Here is a 20,181-nt window from a genome sequence, read left to right on the forward strand (position 1 = left end):
TCCACTTCTATCCATAAGCACCTTAGAGCTAGAGTGGAAAAAAAGATAATTTGGGGAGAGTAAGAGATTGGTTCAATACTAATACTAATGAATTAATTTCCTGGGAAAAAAGACAGATGAGATCTCTGTCAGCCCAGGTCTTTAATATCCTTGAATATCTTCAAATACAAAGTACACTCAAGCAACTCCTCCCTCTTCAGATAAAGGAATTAAGGGAAAGAGCGATAGTAATATGCAATCACAAAATACTGAAAAAAAGCGTGGGCCATGAGTAAAATGGGTTCATATCTGTCACAAAGAAGCTGATAATATGTGTTATATTGCTCAAGAAAAGTGGAGGAAGGCGGTTGGAGTGAATGTGGCTGAAATTTCAGTCATTTATAACCAGATGTTGAGTGGAGCTAATTTAAACGGATGCAGATGTACTCATCGTGGACAGTATATTATCCTCCAAGAAATTACATAAGTAAAATGTAAATATTCTGAACAGCTGTCCTAGATGTGACCTAGTGGTTACATATATGATCTAGAGCTGTCCGAATTTTTTTTTTAATCTGGCAATCTTTTATGTATTATATGGAAAGCACTTTTGGGAAGGCAGAACTGAGAGCACTGTATAGTACCACTTTTGTTTTGACTTTGGAAATTTTTTGAAAAATGGTTCAATTCTATTTTAGGATTATACATTTAAGAGAATGCACCTTTTCCTGCCATTTACATAGTAATGACAAATGAACTTTCATCGCAATGTATTGTGCATTTTTAGTTGTGTAGGAGCAGAGAGGCGCACTCAGTGAAGTCAATAGTATACAGAAGTCCAAAAAGAATTGTAGATCTTCGGTTCTTATTTGTAAAAGTTTTCTTTATTTTCATGTACAGCGGCACAGCCAACGCGTTTCATTCCCATTCGTGCCTTGGGAATTTCATCAGGGCATGTTTTAGACTGTCTAGTCTGTGCGGTTACTCTCGATATCGTGCTTCTTCAAGAACAGTTTGAAGGGCAGTCACAGTGGGTCACAATGTGTACCTGCAGAATGCTTAATGTTGAAATCCAAGTGGAATGAAGGTCCAAGTTTCCACGAAATATCAGGTCGCTGTCACTATGATAGGTCAATAAAAGTAACAAATCCGGACCCCTCGGGGGAACTCCAGAGGGGAAAGGGAGTCTAAGTGCCCAACGAAGTCTCCGGCTTCAAAAGGGGTCCGCAGAAGCGAATTTTAGGCGTCCAAAATTCCAGGAGGAGGAGCAGCGGAGAACGGGGGCCATACCGAAGGCACCGTGGCGTTACTACGCTTCTGCGAGAGTAACCGCACAGACTAGACTGTCTAAAACATGCCCTGATGAAATTCCCAAGGCACGAATGGGAATGAAACGAGTTGGCTGTGCCGCTGTACATGAAAATAAAGAAAACTTTTACAAATAAGAACCGAAGATCTACAATTCTTTTTGGACTTCTGTATACTATTGACTTCACTGAGTGCGCCTCTCTGCTCTTACACAACCATTGGTCTGATATACATCCTTGGCAGCGGATGGTGAGAGTAGCCGCACCGCCTAATAATTTTGAAACAGACGAAGTGGATGTGCGAAACCTTAGTCAGCTGCTGGTTGCTTCTGTTTATTATTGTGCATTTTTAGTTAGGAAATCTGGTATGGTTTTAGTAGGAGTGTTTCAATCTCTATTTTTGAAAAGTAAATTAATTTGTGTGATGACAAGAAAGTGTGAAGATATTAAAAATAAAAAATATGTATATAGTTATTACAGTCATAAATGGACATAAAGTAGTTCTAACACTCACATGGTAAACCACTGGTACTGTAACGCCCTCCCATATACAATAATTATTTGTATTATTAATCATTTATAAAGCACACTATCACCCAGCAGCAATCTTGGTGCTACAGGACTATCAGTACTAAAAGAATTCTGTCAGAAGGAGTGAGACTAAAAACTTGTTTGATTATCAGTCGTTCTTAATTTTAGGGAAAAGCCACGCCTGAAACTTAGTAGGTTGGATTAGTGCTTAGATATAGTGGCAAGGTTTTTCACATGTGAGCAGATTTTACCTGGAAAGCTCTACCTGCCTGTCATGTCTTTTTAATAGGGGGCACAGATATCAAATGTGCATTAGATGACCTCAGCCTTCGGGCTGGACTGTATGGTGCTACTTTTTTCTGCAAAGCCCTGGTTCCTGCACTATATAATGCCCATGAAGTATACATAGGGCCTTGAATGTGCACCACTTCTTTACTGGGAGACAGTGAAGTTCCTGCAGTACTTTGGGGGTCGGGGGGATATCCTTTCTCCCTTTTGTTTGGCATCCATCACTTGGATCCTTTGAAACCCTTGGAGCAAATATTCTGGGCATCCTAAAAGTAGGGCATTGCAATAGTCGAGTGTGCCCGTTATGGAGGCCTGTACCACAAGTCCTCTAAAAGGTTGTAGAAGCATTGTGACAATTTTATTTAAGCTTCTAAATATATCATAGAATACAGCTCCTGTTTTGTTTGTCTGTTCTTCCATTGAGAGGTGTTCATCAAAATGGACAGCCAGGTTTCATACTGAGTGTGCCGGTTTTGGAGCCAATTTCATTGGTCAAGGCCAGACATTGAATGGAAGTTGTTCCTGTTTAGTTTCAGAAGAACAGCAGAGAAATTGCATCTTATCTCGGTTGAATTTCAACATGTTCTAGTCAAGCCATTGTGCAGTCTCTTTCAAACATGAGTGGAAGTTATTTATCTGATTTGCGTCCAATTTCTCTAGGGAGATTATCAGCTGGGTATCATCTGCATAATTTACTAACCGATAACCCAAAGGATTTCATCAGGGTCAGCAGGGGCCTTTAATATATATTAAACAAAATAGGGCTCAATGCAGAGCATTGCGGAATTCTGTCTTTAATCTCCTTGTAATCAGATACATATGGTGGGGGGGGTTACTGCTTGCCATATATCTGATAGGTAGGATATGAACCATTTGAGAAGCACACCTCTTATTCCGATCTCTTTTAGACGTGTTAGCAGAACCCCATGTTTGGCGGTGTCAGATGCAGCCGAAAGGTCCAGTAGGACCAGGACTGTCATATGACCACCATCATTTTGCATCCTTAGCTCATTAGATGCTATAATTAGCACAGACTCTGTTCCATGGGCAGGCCTAAAACCCATCTGTTCTGGTTCGAGGAAATAATTTTATTCAAGAAAACCTGCCAAAATCTTACTGAGGTATTTCTCCAGTATTTTAATTGGAAAGTGAAGTCTACATAGGATGATAAATGCTGGGCTCTTAAATATCTGCCATGGGTTTCTTTATTAGAAGGGTAACCAGTGCCTTCTTCCAGTTCCTTGGACCCATTCTGGTGGTAAGAGATTGGTTGCATATCAGTCATAGGGTTGGAAGGAGTTTGCCCAAACTCTCTTTCCATATCAGAAGGGGAATTGGGTGTAACAATGAACCCGATGAAATCAGTGAAACCAGGATCCTCTTCTTTAAGCGATTTTCCTGTGGGGCATCCTTGTGCTAAAATCATATTATTGTTAAGTGTACCACGTTCTTTTGTGTGGTTAAGCTTAGCCTGCAGTATTATATCTACAATAGTGCCATGAATTATAATAAAACAGTAGTCTGAGAGATTATTGCAGAGTTCTTGAAATGATGGAATAGTTTGTTAATGGCGGCAGTGACTTAAAATAAAACCCCATAGGAACTAATGTTACAATAATTAAGTTATGTAAGCTATTTAAAAATATAACGGAATGTTTTTTAATATTTAAGAATTATCTTTAATTTAATTTAAAAACATATGTTTAACCTAGTTTGGTATTTTCAGGAACAATTGGATGCTTCCCAACCTCTCCCGCCCCAACACCTGGCTCCTCCACATCAGATGTTCCCTGTTGCAGCACATAGGCCTGTAATGGCCCCCATATGTCCTTGGGCCTAGATGCCATGGGCTGCGTCTCGGCATATATACCACTCTTGTCTTGACAGTGTATCATATCCAGCAACCATTCCTTAAACTTCGGGGCTCTCCCCCTCCCCCATCGACATGCAAGTCTCCGTTTAGCCAGCAATAGAGCAGTGTCTATGATTTTTCTGCTACCTTTAGGTATGTGTGCTGTGTGACCAAGAATGAAAGTCACAGGATCCATATCAAAACTTAAAGTCAGCATATGCTCCAACGCGTCATGTTCCCAATATTACCATACCTGTGGGCATGTCCAAGCCAGATGGAAGAAGCCAGCACCCAGTTCCCTACAACTTTACGGTCATATTTGATGTTTTCACTGACTCCATTTCCTACTTCAGGGAGTAGGTACATGTAAGTCTACACTCAAAATTGTAAAAGTAAACACATGTAGAATTACCTCTGTGAATACGCCTCATTGTTTCTTGAAAGCACACAGAACTGACTGGCTCACAAAAGAGTGATACCAATAGTTACTATGATGTTAAGCAGAAGCTCAGTGGAATCATCCTTGTTTGGACATTTGCCACATGTACATATCATAATATCCAGAAACTAAATGTAGGTAGGCAAGATTGCTCAAGTGGATGTATTCATCCTTTAAATTCTGTTTCTAAAAAAGAGAATTTATGATGACATATTCTCTTGCCAGTCTCTGTTAGCTTGTTAGGCTGAGGTTCAAGTATGTGTTTTTCTGGGCTCCTATAGAGCTCAGTCTGCAAAGCGGCAGCATTATTGGCTTCTTTGAGGACTACTTGGCACGCACTTGGTGGCTGGAGAAAGAAGCAATTAATTATAACAAAACAGTATGTAGTTTAGTTAAGAAAGGAAATAATGTAAAAGGTTCAAATGAAGAGAGGGGAAAATTAAGTAAACTGATTGCTTTAGGTTTCAAGAATAGCCACAAGAGGGTAGCATTAAATTTGATTTAGAGTGAAAAGTCTTTAGCTGTATTTTTGCACTTTAGCCACCTCCCCGATTTGCCTTTTTCCACTACAATATTAGGCATCTATGGACATTTGGGGAAGGTTGAGCTTAATCCCACAGAACCTTTCCACAAAGGTTAACCTGGACAGAAATTAGATTTTTTCACCTACATATTGCTTATTGTCAAGCCAATTTGCCTACTACTGTGAGGTGAAGTTGAATATGGAGAATGCAAGAGACCTATCATGCAGCATTCCCACACTTCCTTTATTAACAAGTATTTGCAATGCAATAGGTCTTGCGATTGTGAGATTTAGAGCTAATGACATTGTAAATGACAAGGCATTTTATTTTTGTTTTAAAAACAAAAAAATGTATTTACAATGACAATAGCTCAAACTTAGGCAAATGCGAGACCTATTGCATTGCCAATGCTTGTTCCTTCTTGCAGTAGTGAAAGAGAGGGAGAGAACCGTTTGTGGAAGCGGAAGTGCCAGGCATAGACTAATTCAACTTAAACACCAAACCTCCAATTGAACCGTAGCCCTGACTCAACCCACACCCCAACCCAGCACTTTATGGGTACACAATCAATGATGTCACAATAAGTCTCAAAATCCCAGATGATGTCACAAGAGGAAGGTACATTATGGAGTGTTTATTGCTGGTGATTTCTAGTGACGCAGCAGTGGACAGAGTGACATGTGTTTCTGTTCACTGGATGGCCCCTTGAAGCCAATTCTGACAGTAAGGATGCCCTTACTCCTAGTGCAGTACCCCTAACATCAGCATTACCATGGCTAGCGTGAATACTGCTGCTACCCCAGTGCTGACCCTAACACTGATAGTACCCCCACATCTAACCAGAGGGGTAAACCTATCGCTCCTTTACTAAGTTAAAGCAGTCAATAGGTCAGGTGCCCGAATAAATCTGGAGTGCAGTGTACTAAATTCCACAGCTCTCCATTTCAGCTGCAGCCCTCTGCCCAGTGTAATGTGCCCTGGCCTCATTCAAATGACAAACATTGTGTACCACGCCGTGGACTCTGCAACACACCTGTGCCTAGATGCCCGTCATTGCCTGGCCCGTATGCACATACATTGACTGAACCAGCCTTTGGTAATGAAAAAACACAACAATAATTCAAGTAAGATGCCAAACATGTCTGTTGCCTCACACATTGGGCCTTCGTTTCTGTGTTTTTGAATGTACATGTGACAAAAGCATGTTCCCTGCCCAGGTCTGACTATAGAACTAAAGCAAGTGGGGAAAAAATCTTAATCCCCTGCTCGCGTCTCCCTCTTTCCTCTCCTTGTCTCCCATTCCTCTCTCTCTCTCCCTTCTTTAGGTCCACGTGTGCCTGCTGCAATGTATCCAGGGACCTGTGGACAGAGACAGAGTTACCAGGTGCATCCCAGGACTTTACAAGCCAGCCTCTGGCTCCAGCCCGCCGGGGAAATGGCCAGCGGAATGAAAGGCCAGCTTACACAGCCCCGCCAACTCAATCTGAACTTCATGGTGAAATAACTGTGTTTTGGGAGCCCCTCCCTCTTCACACAGTACCTCTCAGTGAGGAAATTCTATCCACATTGCCGATCCTTTGATTCGCTCTTAAATAAATATTTGTACTTATGATCGTTGCATTCGCTACAGAATGACGTAAATCTGGTTATATTTGATGATAAATATGTCCTATATAAATAACCTAGTCTGTCGGCACTATAGCGCTGGCAAGGAGAGGTCTGAACTGGATTTCCGAAGGAAGCTGGCCAAGCCCACAAGGAAACGCTAAGTAACATTGCCAAGTCACAGCTTAAAAAAGTGCTCGCCATCGCGGTAAGGCCGCTCTGTTTATTTTTCCATTGCGCTTTCACTTTAAAGCGAAAGCGTAATGCAAAAATAAACACGCAGCGCCCTGTCTCCTTTTAAAACAGCCCATACAGACTGGATCTGGATCTCATGGCTTGTTTATACAACGCGCCTCCTTGCGATAGGACCGTTTGGGCTGGAACAAAAAGCCAAAGGGAGGCAACCCAGAAAGCTCATTTCCAATGGCAGGCCACTGTTTAACATAAATGGTGATGCCAGCCAATGGAAATTTGAGGCGGGGGCTTTAAGCCATCTTCTCAAAGTCCTCTCTCACAAAATCTCTGGTGGAGGCGGAGCAGTGCTTTGCGCTGCAACGCCACGCTGTAGCTGTAGTTGCGCATTGGAATAACATATACTATAGATTTGACGTAGGACTTAGGTCTACTAGGTCTCAATTGAATATATTAGACTTAATTGTGAGTGCCAGCTAGCTCAGAGGTCACTAGAAACTTTCTCGAACTCACAAGAAGGGATTAGTTTCTGACAACCGCATAAACATGACAACTTTGTTTCCCAAGAATAAGAAACGTATCTCTAGAGTCATGGAAACAATAGATAGTTATTTCACTAAGTCAATCGTGCATGCTTCGTTTCACCAGAGGTGCAGAGAAATAGAGAGACTGGCATTTTCAATAAAAAGTATTTATTGAACAGTCTTCTGTCTCATGCAAGAGAAATGAACCGCTACAATAGTAATACTGGCTGCAGTACGAAGAGTATTATAAAATAAATACTGTAAAAGCATGATATGGTTTATAAGCCATAAAATATAACATAGAATACATCCATTAATAAATAATGACTAAAAGTACTCAACCGTTTGCTTCTAAAATACACCTACGCCGGTGTACCTAACCTAGGTCTAGTACGAGGGAAGAAGTAAGTGAGGTGTAGCTTAAGTTTAGTATTCTTTGCCAAGAATCTCTCCAAGAATTTCTCTAAGGGTCTAATCAGCTCCGTACCTTGGTTTTAGAATGAAGGAGTTCTTGTATCCCTCTCTCAGAACTCGATTTCCCTGCAACCCGCAAGGGCAGCCTGGAAACACTGGAGCTGGATTTCTCCGCAGGAGAAAAGACAGTGTCTCTCTCAGTGCGTCTGCTAGAGAGGTTGGCTTCCTTCGCCACTTGCTGCGGCAAGATGTGTCGGGCAAGTAGATAGTCGAACTGCTCCAAACCACTGTGTGTTTAACTGAGCAAGTGTGGGTATATTTATACCTTGAAGGTGCCTAGTTTGACGTAAGGTTGTGCGTAATAAAGTCCTCAAAGACTCAGTTCTTTGAAAACTCCATGATTTCTTGGATAAAATAATAATCAAGCAAGGGGAAGTCCCTGACTGCTGAAGGCGGGTTTTTCCAAGAAATCGTTGTGGATTTTCAGACCTAGTGGAAGTAGCCATGCCATATTTGGACTGCATAGACTAAGTCTAAATATGGTTATGATTTCTATGCCTATATAAGGATAGGGTGATTTATACCTATATATGAGCATGAATTGGGAAAATTACACTAGGGTCCTAAATTCATATACAACAACGCAAGACCTAAAAACTATACCTAACATTGTGGGTAAGCTTAACACACGGAGAGGAAAAGCCATGGAGAAGCTTTGAAAGTACCTTTAAAAGTACTGTGTCTGCTATTGACATGGAAAACAGATGTGGGTATGGGTCAGACTCCTAGAATTCATGGGTTCAGACCCTTTCCTGGAATGCTTTGTTCTCCCTCTCTTAAGTGTGGTAGTTGGGCAAGCATCTCCCAAGATATTTTTTTCCCCAGCACTAGGTATGGTTTATGCAAGTACTTTGGCAACTCACAGTCATACAAGCAATTTAGGTAATTGAAATCTAATGTTCCTATTGCCGACAAAATAGTATTTTGGCAAAAACATGTTTTTATATATATATTAAATGTAGTCTGCTCCAATGACCATCAAAATCATCTATCAATTCAGAGATGACCCATCTTCCCAATACCTATTCTCCCTTCAGCTCACTGTCTAGGAATAATACGCAAAGTCCAACTGCCACAAATACCTAGTCATGTAACCCAGGATACTGGCTGCAGGAACCAAATGGTTATGACAGGAAAATGCCAGCTTTCTAAAACCATCACCACTAGTGTTTTCAGGAAACCTAATGACTGTAACAATGCCTTGTTTTATCATAGTTTTCACCCTTGGTCCCTCTAGCGGCATCTTCCATATTCACAATTTACTAGGATCAGGAGCATCACTTCAGATCCGAATTTGATGAGTCAGACACTTCCGGAGTACAAATGGAAATTTTTAGCAAGGGATTATCTTAGCGAGGGGGTTGACCAAGCTGAACGTCGGGCATCAGCCCTAGACAGAAAAAATCTTTCAAAGAAAACCCAAACGAGTCAAGCTATATCGAGGGAGGTGTTTGTTTCCACCTATTCTACTCATTCTCCTTTGATCAAAAAGATTGTTTTACAAAGTTGGGATTTGCTTCAATCTGAACTGGATTTTAAGGGTATTTTTTCTAATCCCCCTTTATTTGCGTATAAACGATCACGCAATTTCAAAGAGATTTTGACTAAACCTACAGTCATTGTGCAAACCCCATGCAGTGGCGACCCTGATGTTTAACGGGGTACTTAATTGGGTGGCACAATAAGCCCTTTTTTACCCACTAACTCAATTACAAACATTCATTTAAAGCAATGGCTGTCATATTAAAATTACATAATTGGAAATACCTACAAGCTGAACCCACTAGAAAATACTTACAATTATTAATCAGTCTGAGTTACAATATCATTCATGGAAGTGCTGATTTCCATAATTTTGGAATGGAAAGTATAATTCTATATGATGCAAGAGGCCTTGTAGTCCTCCAACATGAAAACTATTTCACACCGTAGAAGGGCAATTAAATAATTGAAGTGGGGTTAAAAACACTTAAAAAGTTGTTTATAGAAAAATACCACTGCCTCGCCAAGAACAAATTAAAAAAAGAATAAACCGAACTCACAGTTAAAGTTGACCGATGCAATCTTCAATAATGCTGGACTTTTAGAGGATTACCCCAAACAAGAACTTCGAGACCATTTAATACCTATGCTTTCTAGCTTTTGTTTTCATCTTATACAACAAATTCAACAGATAACATGTTCTCTGATGTGATGAATCTGAATCTATCGGTAAATCTGAGTAGAGAAATAGAATGAAACCTGCTCCCAGCTGGCCATAGCTACAAATACCAAATATCCAGAGTCCAAATAAACACATGGTAGTAATTGACCAACTTAATCGAGTACTCACCCTCTTATATGCAGTCCCAAAGAATGCCACTTTGTCCCATGTGGCAATGAACGTCCAGGTCGCACGAAAGTTGATGTTGGGGAAGTAGCTGTTGATGTCGGTGGACACTCTCTGCAGCACGCCTGGATTGGTGGATTCTCTGTAGTAGACAATCCCACCGTCTCTTACATCAACATCCCCCCAGTAGGGAGCCACAAAAACAGATTTTTTTATTGGGAACGCGTCTGGTGTGTAGTTGGAGCACGGGGCCCCGAATGACACGACTCCATTGTTGTTCACCTGTCACATGTAATCATTGAGTTGAGTTACTTAATTGAAAGACACACGTTTATCTCTTTACAAGTCACCTTGTCAATGCTACAGGTTGTGAGTTCTTTTCATAACAAAATGGTTTCTTTTTTCAGACACATGCTGGGAGGCAGAACAAAAAGATAACTGGTGCACGAAGAGCAGATTACAAAGACTGAATCATTTGCAATGTGAAAGAAAACATCTCCCATCTCAGTGATTTAGGTGAAATTGCAGAATTAATGAAAAATTATGAAATATTATGATCACTATGGCAGGGATCAGTTCAAAGTTCGTATCATGCTGTCTTTGATTCTCGAACCCCCTCCGGCCAACTATGCTGGACTTCCTCAGCAGGGATGGGCAGCACCATAAAATTGTTGGCGTAGAAACGGAACCAGAACGGTCCCAACCCTTCGGAGATCACCTTCTTTCACTTCCTCTCCTCTGATCAGTTTATGATTAGAGTCAGCAAGTTTTGAACAAGATGGTTTCGGCTCAAGTGGCAAAACTGCAGAAGGAGTGTTCATGGAGTCATAATAGAACAATGCGAAGTTGCAGCAAGTGATTAAGGGGGATATGTACAATGAAGTGGCGGAGTGTGTCGTTAGCCTCCTGGGCTTAACAACACGCTCTGCTACTTCTGAAACACAAGGCTGCACCATTTTAAAAGGATGTGGTGCAGCCTTGTCTTTCCCCCAGCAATGGTGCTAGGTTTAGCAACTTAGCGTCAATGCAGGCACCCTTCACCAGGGTGCAAGGATGTCTGTGTACAGTGGAGGATTGGTTATTTGTAGGAAGGTGTCCCTTCCTGCAAATAAACAATCCTAAAAAACTGCTATTTTGTAACTTTCGTGTGTGTTACTTCATGCAGCACACATTAGAGTTACACAATTGCATTTTTTTAACACCTTCCGAGCGTCGAACGTTCAGCGCCCAGGGCTGAACGTTTGAATAACAAATGCAGACCCGTTGGCCAACGGTTGTGTGCAGCACTTGCAAGGTAGTGCTCGTGACGACCGTTGGCCGACGGCAGCACTTAAAGGGTTAACAACGTTTGTTTATGTACAGGAAGGGACACCTTCCTGTACATAAACAAACTAGGAAGGGACACCTTCCTGTACATAAACAAACTATGGCATTTTGCTTTTTACATGTGTGGTGCACAAGGCAGCATCATGGAAAAAGCAAAAACGAGGAGAAATAACGCATTTCTCCACATTTTGCCCACTTAGGATCAGGGTTTTTCTTGTCTTAATTTTGGTGCTGCCTCCTATGTACGTCACAATAGGGGGAAGCGTCAAATACAATGGGTGTGGTGGTGGAACGCCCACCGCAACACCCACTGCACGCCCCTTCCACGCTAAACATAGCGTGAAAGCGTGCCTTATGTACATGGCAGCGTTAAGCCAGGTGAAGTGGCTTAAAGCAGCCTTGCACATAAGGCAAGGCCCCTGCCACCACGTGAACGTCACAAAAAGTGACGTTCCCGTGGCGATAGGGGCTTGTACATATGCCTCTAAAAGTCTTAAAATGAACAAGTAGTTTCTACTGGTGATCTAAAAAACACATTCATTAAGAAAAACATGTATTACACATAATATAGGGGGCTCTTAAAAGAGTTATTTTCCAAATGAAACACAGTTAAATAAGTTGGAGAAGCCACGTTTTGAGGTTTGTAACGAAGGAAGGGAGGAATCAGCCAGTAGCTAACTCTGTAGAAGTAGGGACAACTTGCTTTATAGATCTTTACCTTTTAAAACATTTTTATGGAGTACTGCAACACTATTTCGAAAGTATCTAGAGGAGTAAAAAACCCTAACTACCAGTTTGAGTTGGAATCAAACCTATGAGCAGGTTCATAGCAGACACACAACTATTAATTGCAGACTGCTGAACTCCATAGTCCTTTGTTGCTTTATTGGCGCGTGGCTCCCTCAGCTGATGTCCTGACTTCACAACTATCTGCACTTTCCTGCCTGAGATGAGCTGCAGAGAGTTCTTCTTTCGGTTTGCAACACTTGCATCAACCAAAGCAAGCAAAGATGGTGCTGCTCTCAAGCTTAAAAAAAAGGGAGGTTCCCCTGTCACGTGTAAAGTAGATGATAAAGTACCCAATGATGCTAAAACACTGTTATCTATTCATAGAATACGGAGTCAAATGTCCTTAATGTCCTGATGTAGGTGTCAAGACTGATTAGCACCGAAAACACTAGGTCAACTTTTTTAACACTTTGACTGTAATTTTACAGATTGTGCTACCACTTCAGGTGGTCTTTTTAAATGTTTTGCGTTATGTTTTAGAATGTAACCCAGTTGGGAGGTTGTAAATAGATTTTGCACATTATTTTTATACTTTAGGTGTACGTGTCAGTTACTTTAGTGTACTTTAGTTACTTGCTTTGATTTAACTATGGAGCTTGTTTTGTAATACCCCCACTACCTTACAAAAAAAAACCCTCCCCCCAAAAAAGTTCTTTCAGCGATCCTAGTCTGCTACAATTACTACAGGGACTTCCAATCTCCTTTGGCTGCTCTCAAGCTGCCACCGAAATTTATCAGATTACACCGCACCTGTGTGGTGTAGGAAAAGCAGCAAACTCCACAAACTACAGGTAGGCCAATAATCAAGTGGAACACAAACAAAATGTCTCTCACATGACAAAACTTCACACAACCCTCATAGGAAACTGAAACAGTAATCTAGCATCAGCTGAATAGAGTACAACGTATTTTAATATTACTATACATAGTAGCGTTATATGGATATTAATATTAAACTGTTATTAACCTGAAAAAGTATTACTAGCAGCGCAATGATTATCGTTGTTTGCTATTTCTACACAGAGAAACTGTCCTGTGTACTTTGCACCTTCTCGTCTACAGGCAACAACAACACAGAGGCTGAAGATAAAGAGAGAGAGGAGATACTTACGAAGAGGCTACGGTAATTTTTGTTGAAGAAGGTGAACGGAGTAGAGAGCTTAACTTCTGCTGAGAAGCCGTCGTCTTTTGCTGGGGTGCTGTAGTCCCTTTCAGCTCGACCATAGGGATACAGGATGCTTGCTAGACCACAGAAAAAGATGTCTCATTGAAAGTGAAGATGTCTTCTATTCAGCACAGCCTCCCCATTGCCTCTTGTTGTGTGGTGCTCACATGGGAGTAGTTAGTGTCATTCTTGTGCTCTACAATTATTCCCTACTCTCAATGGCCTAGGCCTTGAGATGGCTGAGATAAGAGTCACTGACATGCACACAGTCAAACGCTTTATAAATACAGGTGTGAATAGATTCCCCGGCTCCTGATGCTATGATCAGGAGTAACTGTACATTGGGCTAAAGTTTACACCATTTCTTCATGAGATGTCGTAGAAAAGACGTGTATAAAACATGAGGAATATAGCAACAAATGTGCATTTCAACCAATCTACTTTTCTGGCTAAGTTCAAATTGAAAACTTGCCCACATAAAAGTGAATTTCAGAAAAAGCCTAACTTTAATATTCGCTATTCGAGAGATGAGAACGGAGCTCTTTTATGTGCGTAATTTTGGTTTAGGCACAGTAATACAGGGTTAAATTTGGCAAGTCAGTTCAAAAGTGTGTACAGGAAAAGAGGCCTATTGTACAGACGACTGCATGGCCTTCAGTTGCCTCTTTGCAGCCAAGTATTTAATGAGGCAGCTAAAATGATTTCCACAAAAAAAGATACTTGTGCCCAATGAAATATATGTAACCTGATTGGTCTGACAAGCTTTTTTATAATTCTCGGCCATTTTCTTGAAGACGGAGAAGTTTTAATCAGTGGTTACTTGCATCGGTCACAATGATGCTTCTATGTTTAGTATCAAATGCTATCATGGCTTGGGCATTAACAATGGTGTGCTTAATTTGTGTAAAATCGGAATTGAACTCATCACTTCATACATAGTTTTTTAGAAGTTTCCTTACCCCCACAGTTGTACCTGAAATGTTAGGGACAACCTTGATTCAACTAGCCCTTAAAAGGATTTGAGTTGATCTTTGTCTGAAGGAGCAGGTTCACAAACGTGCTCTTTGGTTCTATTCCCTTGCTAGGCACACAGACATCCATATATACAACGCCCATCACTATAATACAGTCCACAAATTTAAACTCAGCATCAAACTTGACTATGACCTCCACTCTTACCCTCACCTGCAAAAGTATTGATTTTGGATTCCTCCAACACAACTTGACCAAAAGTGTGCAACTCTTTATCCACTATCGAAGTCAAAAGTGATCTAGAATGCGTCAGAACCCTCACTTCGCGCCCATTAATCAAAATGACGCAAATGGCAGGCTTGTTTTGTTCAGCCCACCCAGTTTCACTTCAACTACAGCGGCATTATGTCTAATGGATCATTCATTATCAGCTCGGCTCATAGTTGTCACACTCTATGTCTTTATTCTCTTCAATCAACTTGACAGCGTGGTAAAACCCACCTCTTTCCACTGTTAATGACTTCACATTGTTAGCCAAAATTGCCCTTCCTACCACATTGTAACACACTTGACCATGTGAGTGACATTGCTTATCATCTCCAAAGTGTGCCATGCTCCCACAACGAAGGCACATAGGGGCATATTATCAAGGTGGTTTAACTCCGCTTTTTTGGCTTTAAAAGCCAAGAAAGGAGAGATAAAATTATCTCCCTATTACCTAGCTGTCGCTAACACCAGTTAGCGACAGCTAGTAGGAGATACCGACCATCTTGGGCCCCACTTTGCATGTCAGTGATATTTATCACTAATGACATGCAAAGTGGGCGTGCCAAGATGTTAGCGACTGGAAACAGTTCCTAACATCGCTATCTCCTATTACCAACTTTTGGAGATATTCGCGCTAAGCGCGAATATCTCCAAAAGCTAACACCTGCCCTGAGCAGTTCTTAGCCATGTTATCCAATTGGAGGTGGATAACATGGCTAAGAGCATTAGCGCGGTAATGCATGAATATCGCTGACTTTTCAGCGATATTCATACATTGCGGCCGATTTTTATTGCATTTGCGATAAACCTTGGTAATACCAAGGTTTATTTGCAATAAAAATCGCCGCAGCTCAGCGGTAAATTTTTGTCTCTAACCAAGCAATAGCGATAATTATCGCTATTGCTTGGTAATATGCCCCCTATTTTCCCTACTGTCATGTGCACCATTTGTTAAAGTACTTTAATAGCAGTTCTGCTCTTTCAGGTTAGTCGATTTCCAATTGGTTTTTGCAACGCTTTTTATATACTTTCTCCACTTCGTTGTCAGCACCATTCACAAACAATGCTGACATTTCTCTCACATAAAAATCACATTCATCGTTCAATTCCTCTCACCAAACGCACAGCTGGTTCAAGGCCTGCACCTCTGTACATAGCAGCTTCTCAGAATTATTTTGCAGTTCGTGTTTTTTAATGAACTGCTCTCATAAAATGTCAGGGCAGTTACAAGTAGCTGCAAGTGTTTGCAGAGCTGCCACAAAGTTATCATTTGATTCTCTGGTAACTTCATAAAATATATGACTTTGAAGCCCGGATTTTCCCAGAGATTTCACCTTAATCTAGAGACTTTAACATAGTGGTGTATACATCCGCCCCCTCACTGATATCATCTTCATTACCTGTCCACACCTTAACCAGCTCTGCTGGTAACGTCTTTAATAGACTCCTGCCTTCTGAGCATAGAATGCGTGTTAAGATGTTCTTTTTTTATGTGCAAACTTGCCAGTGTAAGGCATCCAAATATGGCTCTAAAGCTTCTAGCAATTGTTTCAGTTCGGGTGGTGGGGGCCAGAGGCTAGTAAACAAGAGGTGGTATAACATCTTCCATAGTAAATGGCAAATGATAGATAAGGTGGGTACAATAATAATGTGTGAATGTTTAATCCAACTGCTTCACAAACAAGCACACTTGGCAAAATATAAACACATTATCTATGGTGACCACATGAGTGGGTATGATTGTTGCTTCACCAAGTCAATGTTTGTGGCTGAAGATTTGCCTAGTACAAGGGTACTCTGGCACACTGGTGTGGCAGTCTCGTAACAATGGCTGTATCAACAAGTCAATCAATCAAATGGTCTTCATAACCATAAAAGCACATGCAAAGCTAAAAGATATTTCATGAATAAAATACATAAACCCAGTAGCTGTTGGGGCTATATTAACAGGCCCCCCTATGAATTCGAACACCGCTATCGTCCCATACGACCTAACTTACTTCTATCCAAGGTCGCATGTGACTCCTGCTCTTTTCTCAGGGGGGGTCCCAGATCCCAATGGCATTAGGAACATCCATTTGCCTCCAAACAACAACTACACGTGCCACCCGCAGATGCCTCTCCCTCCTAGGAATAATTTAGCGTGGAATTTAGTCCCTTCCAACGGACGCAACCAACATCCTGTGGGGCATGAGTTTTTCCAGCGGAATAGAAATATGGACCATTTGATTCCTTTTACTCCTCCAGAAACCTCGAATAGATATGGAGCCATCTCTGGCCTTGATGGCTGCGATTGACTCCCAGCAAAGGTACCTGCCAAAGATTCCAGTGTTGGGGGTCGGGGTCTATTGGAGGATAATGCACAGAGTAGGATGAGCTGCACATTTACAGTTCCTCAATGTGGTGGTTCTCCCTCTAGTACAAATGATGATAATTGCGCTGTAACCAACTATGTGATCCCGAAGAAACAGATGAGTCTAGAAGTGGGTGATTCCAATGTGGAAACTGTTATACCTTCAGGCAAGCCAGCTGATCAACTGTGTTCCAATAATGAAAATTTGTCATTGTTATCTTGGAATGTGGCGGGGTTGGTGGTGAAACTAGAGAACCTGGAGTGGTGTGAGTATGTGGACAATCATGGTATTTGTTTATTTCAAGAGACATGGGCTAGGACTATTCAGCATAGGCTGGGCTTTGTAACTTATGCCGAGCCCGCAACCAAAGGCCCTAGGGGCAGACCATCCGGTGGATTGACCATATGGGTGGCTGTTCATCTTGGGTTCTTGGTCAAAAGGATTAACACCAATTCTTGTGATATTTTGTGTATTCTTTTGACCCGTAGAAACACACCCAAAATAGCGATTATTAACATCTATCTACGGCCGGTTTTGGGTGGTTTCTCATGTCCTAGAGTCCTTAACCGCCCTACTAAATAGCTTCTCAACTGATACCAAGGTGATAATGGGCGGGGATTTTAATTGTCATTTTGAACCACTTATGGGTGTCCCACAGCTAACAGCAGACGAGGATGACGCCTGCCGGATTCCACCCCCAAACATCTATCCAGTTAAAAACTGGACTTCAATGGCCATGCAGCTCACCTCACTGACATATACCTTTTCACTTAGAGCTTGCAACGGCCGCTTTCCGGGGGACAGCCCTGGCAAAAGTACCTATAATGGAATGGGTCACTCGTCAACAATGGATTATTTGATGGTTAGTATGTCTGTATGGCATCTGATTCGATGTTTCCATGTCTCGGATCGCGTCGAAAGCGATCACTATCCATTGGTTGCGGAATTGGATGTCCCAAATTATGATGGGGAGCAACAAGCGGCTGATTTGGTCTCTGGTGCGATTAGGATCACACAGGGCGGTAAAAAAATCCGATGGTCTTCTATTAAGTCGTCCCCAGATAACCTGGCATCACTGTATAAAAGCGTAATTCCCCAGTTTGAGCATCTAAATTTATTGTATGAAAATGCTTCCAATCCTGACAATGATGTTAAATGTCTAGCTATACATAAAGAACTGATGCTGACCCTAGCAGCTAGTTTTTCTAAACCTGTAAAATGTATTAATGGACAGGCACGTACTACAAATTCCTGGTACAATCAGTCTTGCAGGAAGGCGAAGACCACCCTAGTTTCTGCCATCAAATCAGGTCATAGGGCTAATATTTTGGCCGCAAGGAATTTTTATAAGAATCTCCTTTCTCATGCAAAATCTGAATGGGAAGCAGAGAAATGGAAGGCCATCAAACAAGCGTTAATAACGAAAGACGCCCGAACCTTTTGGAATTTGGTCCATACAGGGAAAGCAGAAGGGAAGGTAAAACTTGATCCCAATATAGCCGAGGAAGCTTGGTGTGCATATTTTGGTGATCTCTATTCTAACACCGTTCCCGCCCATAATCTGTCCCCTAAAACGCTTTTGAGACCGAGTCTAGAATGCCCCACCCCTCCCTTTACTATGTCGGAAGTGACCCTTGCAGTTCAAGGGTTAAAAAGTAACAAGGCCCCTGGGCTGGACAAGATCCCTGGTGATCTTTTTAGAGATGAGCCGAAGATCTGGGTTCCCTACTTGACCGTCATATTTAATGCCATTCTTGACGGTCAAGAGCTTCCTAGCACATGGCTGGGGGCCGAAATAATTCCGATTTATAAAAAGGGTTCTCCGCTGGCCCCGTCAAATTATAGACCAATTAGTCTAATTGACGTTACTCAAAAAATCTATGCCAAACTGCTTTTGCAACGCTTGCAAGATTGGATTAGTGAGAACAACATCCTCTCCCACTTGCAAGCAGGGTTCCGTGCTAAAACCTCGACCATTGACCAACTACTACGGCTCCAGGTTCTTTACTGGAAGCATGTGGTGATGGAAGGGGGGAGCCTCTACCTGACATTTGTGGACTTAAAATCCGCATTTGATATGGTGGACAGAAATCAACTTTGGAGCATATTAACAACAATGGGGGTACCACCCTATCTATGTCTCCAATTCCAAAGACTCCACGACGGCACTTATGCAAAAGTTCGCTATGGCAAAAATGGCCAGCTAACAAGAGATTTTCCCATTGAGAAGGGAGTTAGGCAGGGATGTGTACTGGCCCCTACGCTATTTTCCCTTTTTTTAAATGGCCTTGTTGATGACTTAACTAGTGTCCAAAACATTGATGCTCCTAACTTAGCTGGTGGTAAATTTCCTGCACTGATGTTTGCGGACGACACCCTGCTACTCTCAAAAACACCTATGGGGATGCAGCGGGTGTTAGATCAATTTACCAAATTCTGTAGGGACAGGAATCTGGTAATAAACATAGATAAAACTAAGTACATGGTGTTTAATGGCATTACAACTAATTGCCCTTGTCTAACTATGGATGGACGAGCCCTGGAAAGGGTAAACCATTTTACCTATCTAGGACTGACATTAAATGATAGAATGAGTTGGGAAACCCAAATGACTAAGGCTAATCTGACCCTCTCTCAGTCCATGGGGGGTATCCTTAAAGTGCAGAAATCTTGTGTTCACAAGCTGGTCAGTGTACCGCTGGAAATATATAAGGTACAAACCAGATCTTCTACCCTTTATGGGGCAGAACTCTGGGGCCATTGTCCAGCGAACGAGATTAGTATAACAGAGAACAAATTCCTTAGACAACTGCTCTCCTTACCCACTAACACCCCCCTAGTCCCACTAAGGCTGGATACAAATCTGAGGCCAATTGCAGAAGTAATTGCCTCACGCCCGCTTCTTTACTGGCGTAGACTGTGGAGTGTCCCGGAGCTTGAGTGTTATAGAGAAGAACTAAAAATAGTCATGGCTCGCCCGGGTGTGGGGAGGATAAAGTGGTTATCTTTTATAAGGGGGCATGCGTCCAAGATCGGCATGGAGAATCTCTGGTCTAATCCGGAGGACACATGCAAATCTATCTCAAAGAGAACCCTGGCTGAGTCTATCAAACATCATAACCTTGAAGTGGTCTTTCGAACAGCCAGGCCATCTAGTCTCACCGACAGTTTCTTGCACTTTAAGAGTGTTTACAGTTTTGAGAAAGAGTTAGATGCTATAGAACCTGTCTTAGCAAAAAAATTGTTTCTACAATTCAGATATGG

The 20,181-nt window shown here is 41.8% G+C and overlaps 1 protein-coding gene across 1 annotated transcript in view; it reads right to left on the bottom strand.

Moving 5' to 3' along the window:
- The window catches only part of LOC147701391 (alpha-tectorin-like), an 89,173-nt gene that overhangs the window by 11,231 nt on the left and 57,761 nt on the right, over positions 1-20,181 (bottom strand). Inside the window, exons 6-7 of the mRNA XM_086930075.1 lie at positions 13,271-13,401; positions 10,048-10,326 (exon numbers count right to left, since the gene is read on the bottom strand). Of these exons, the coding sequence (XP_086786201.1) occupies positions 10,048-10,326; positions 13,271-13,401 (410 nt within the window). The remainder of the gene's footprint in view (positions 1-10,047; positions 10,327-13,270; positions 13,402-20,181) is intronic.

Source organism: Lissotriton vulgaris, chromosome 7 (assembly GCF_964263255.1).
Source record: "Lissotriton vulgaris chromosome 7, aLisVul1.2, whole genome shotgun sequence".
Classification (NCBI taxonomy): domain Eukaryota; kingdom Metazoa; phylum Chordata; class Amphibia; order Caudata; family Salamandridae; genus Lissotriton; species Lissotriton vulgaris.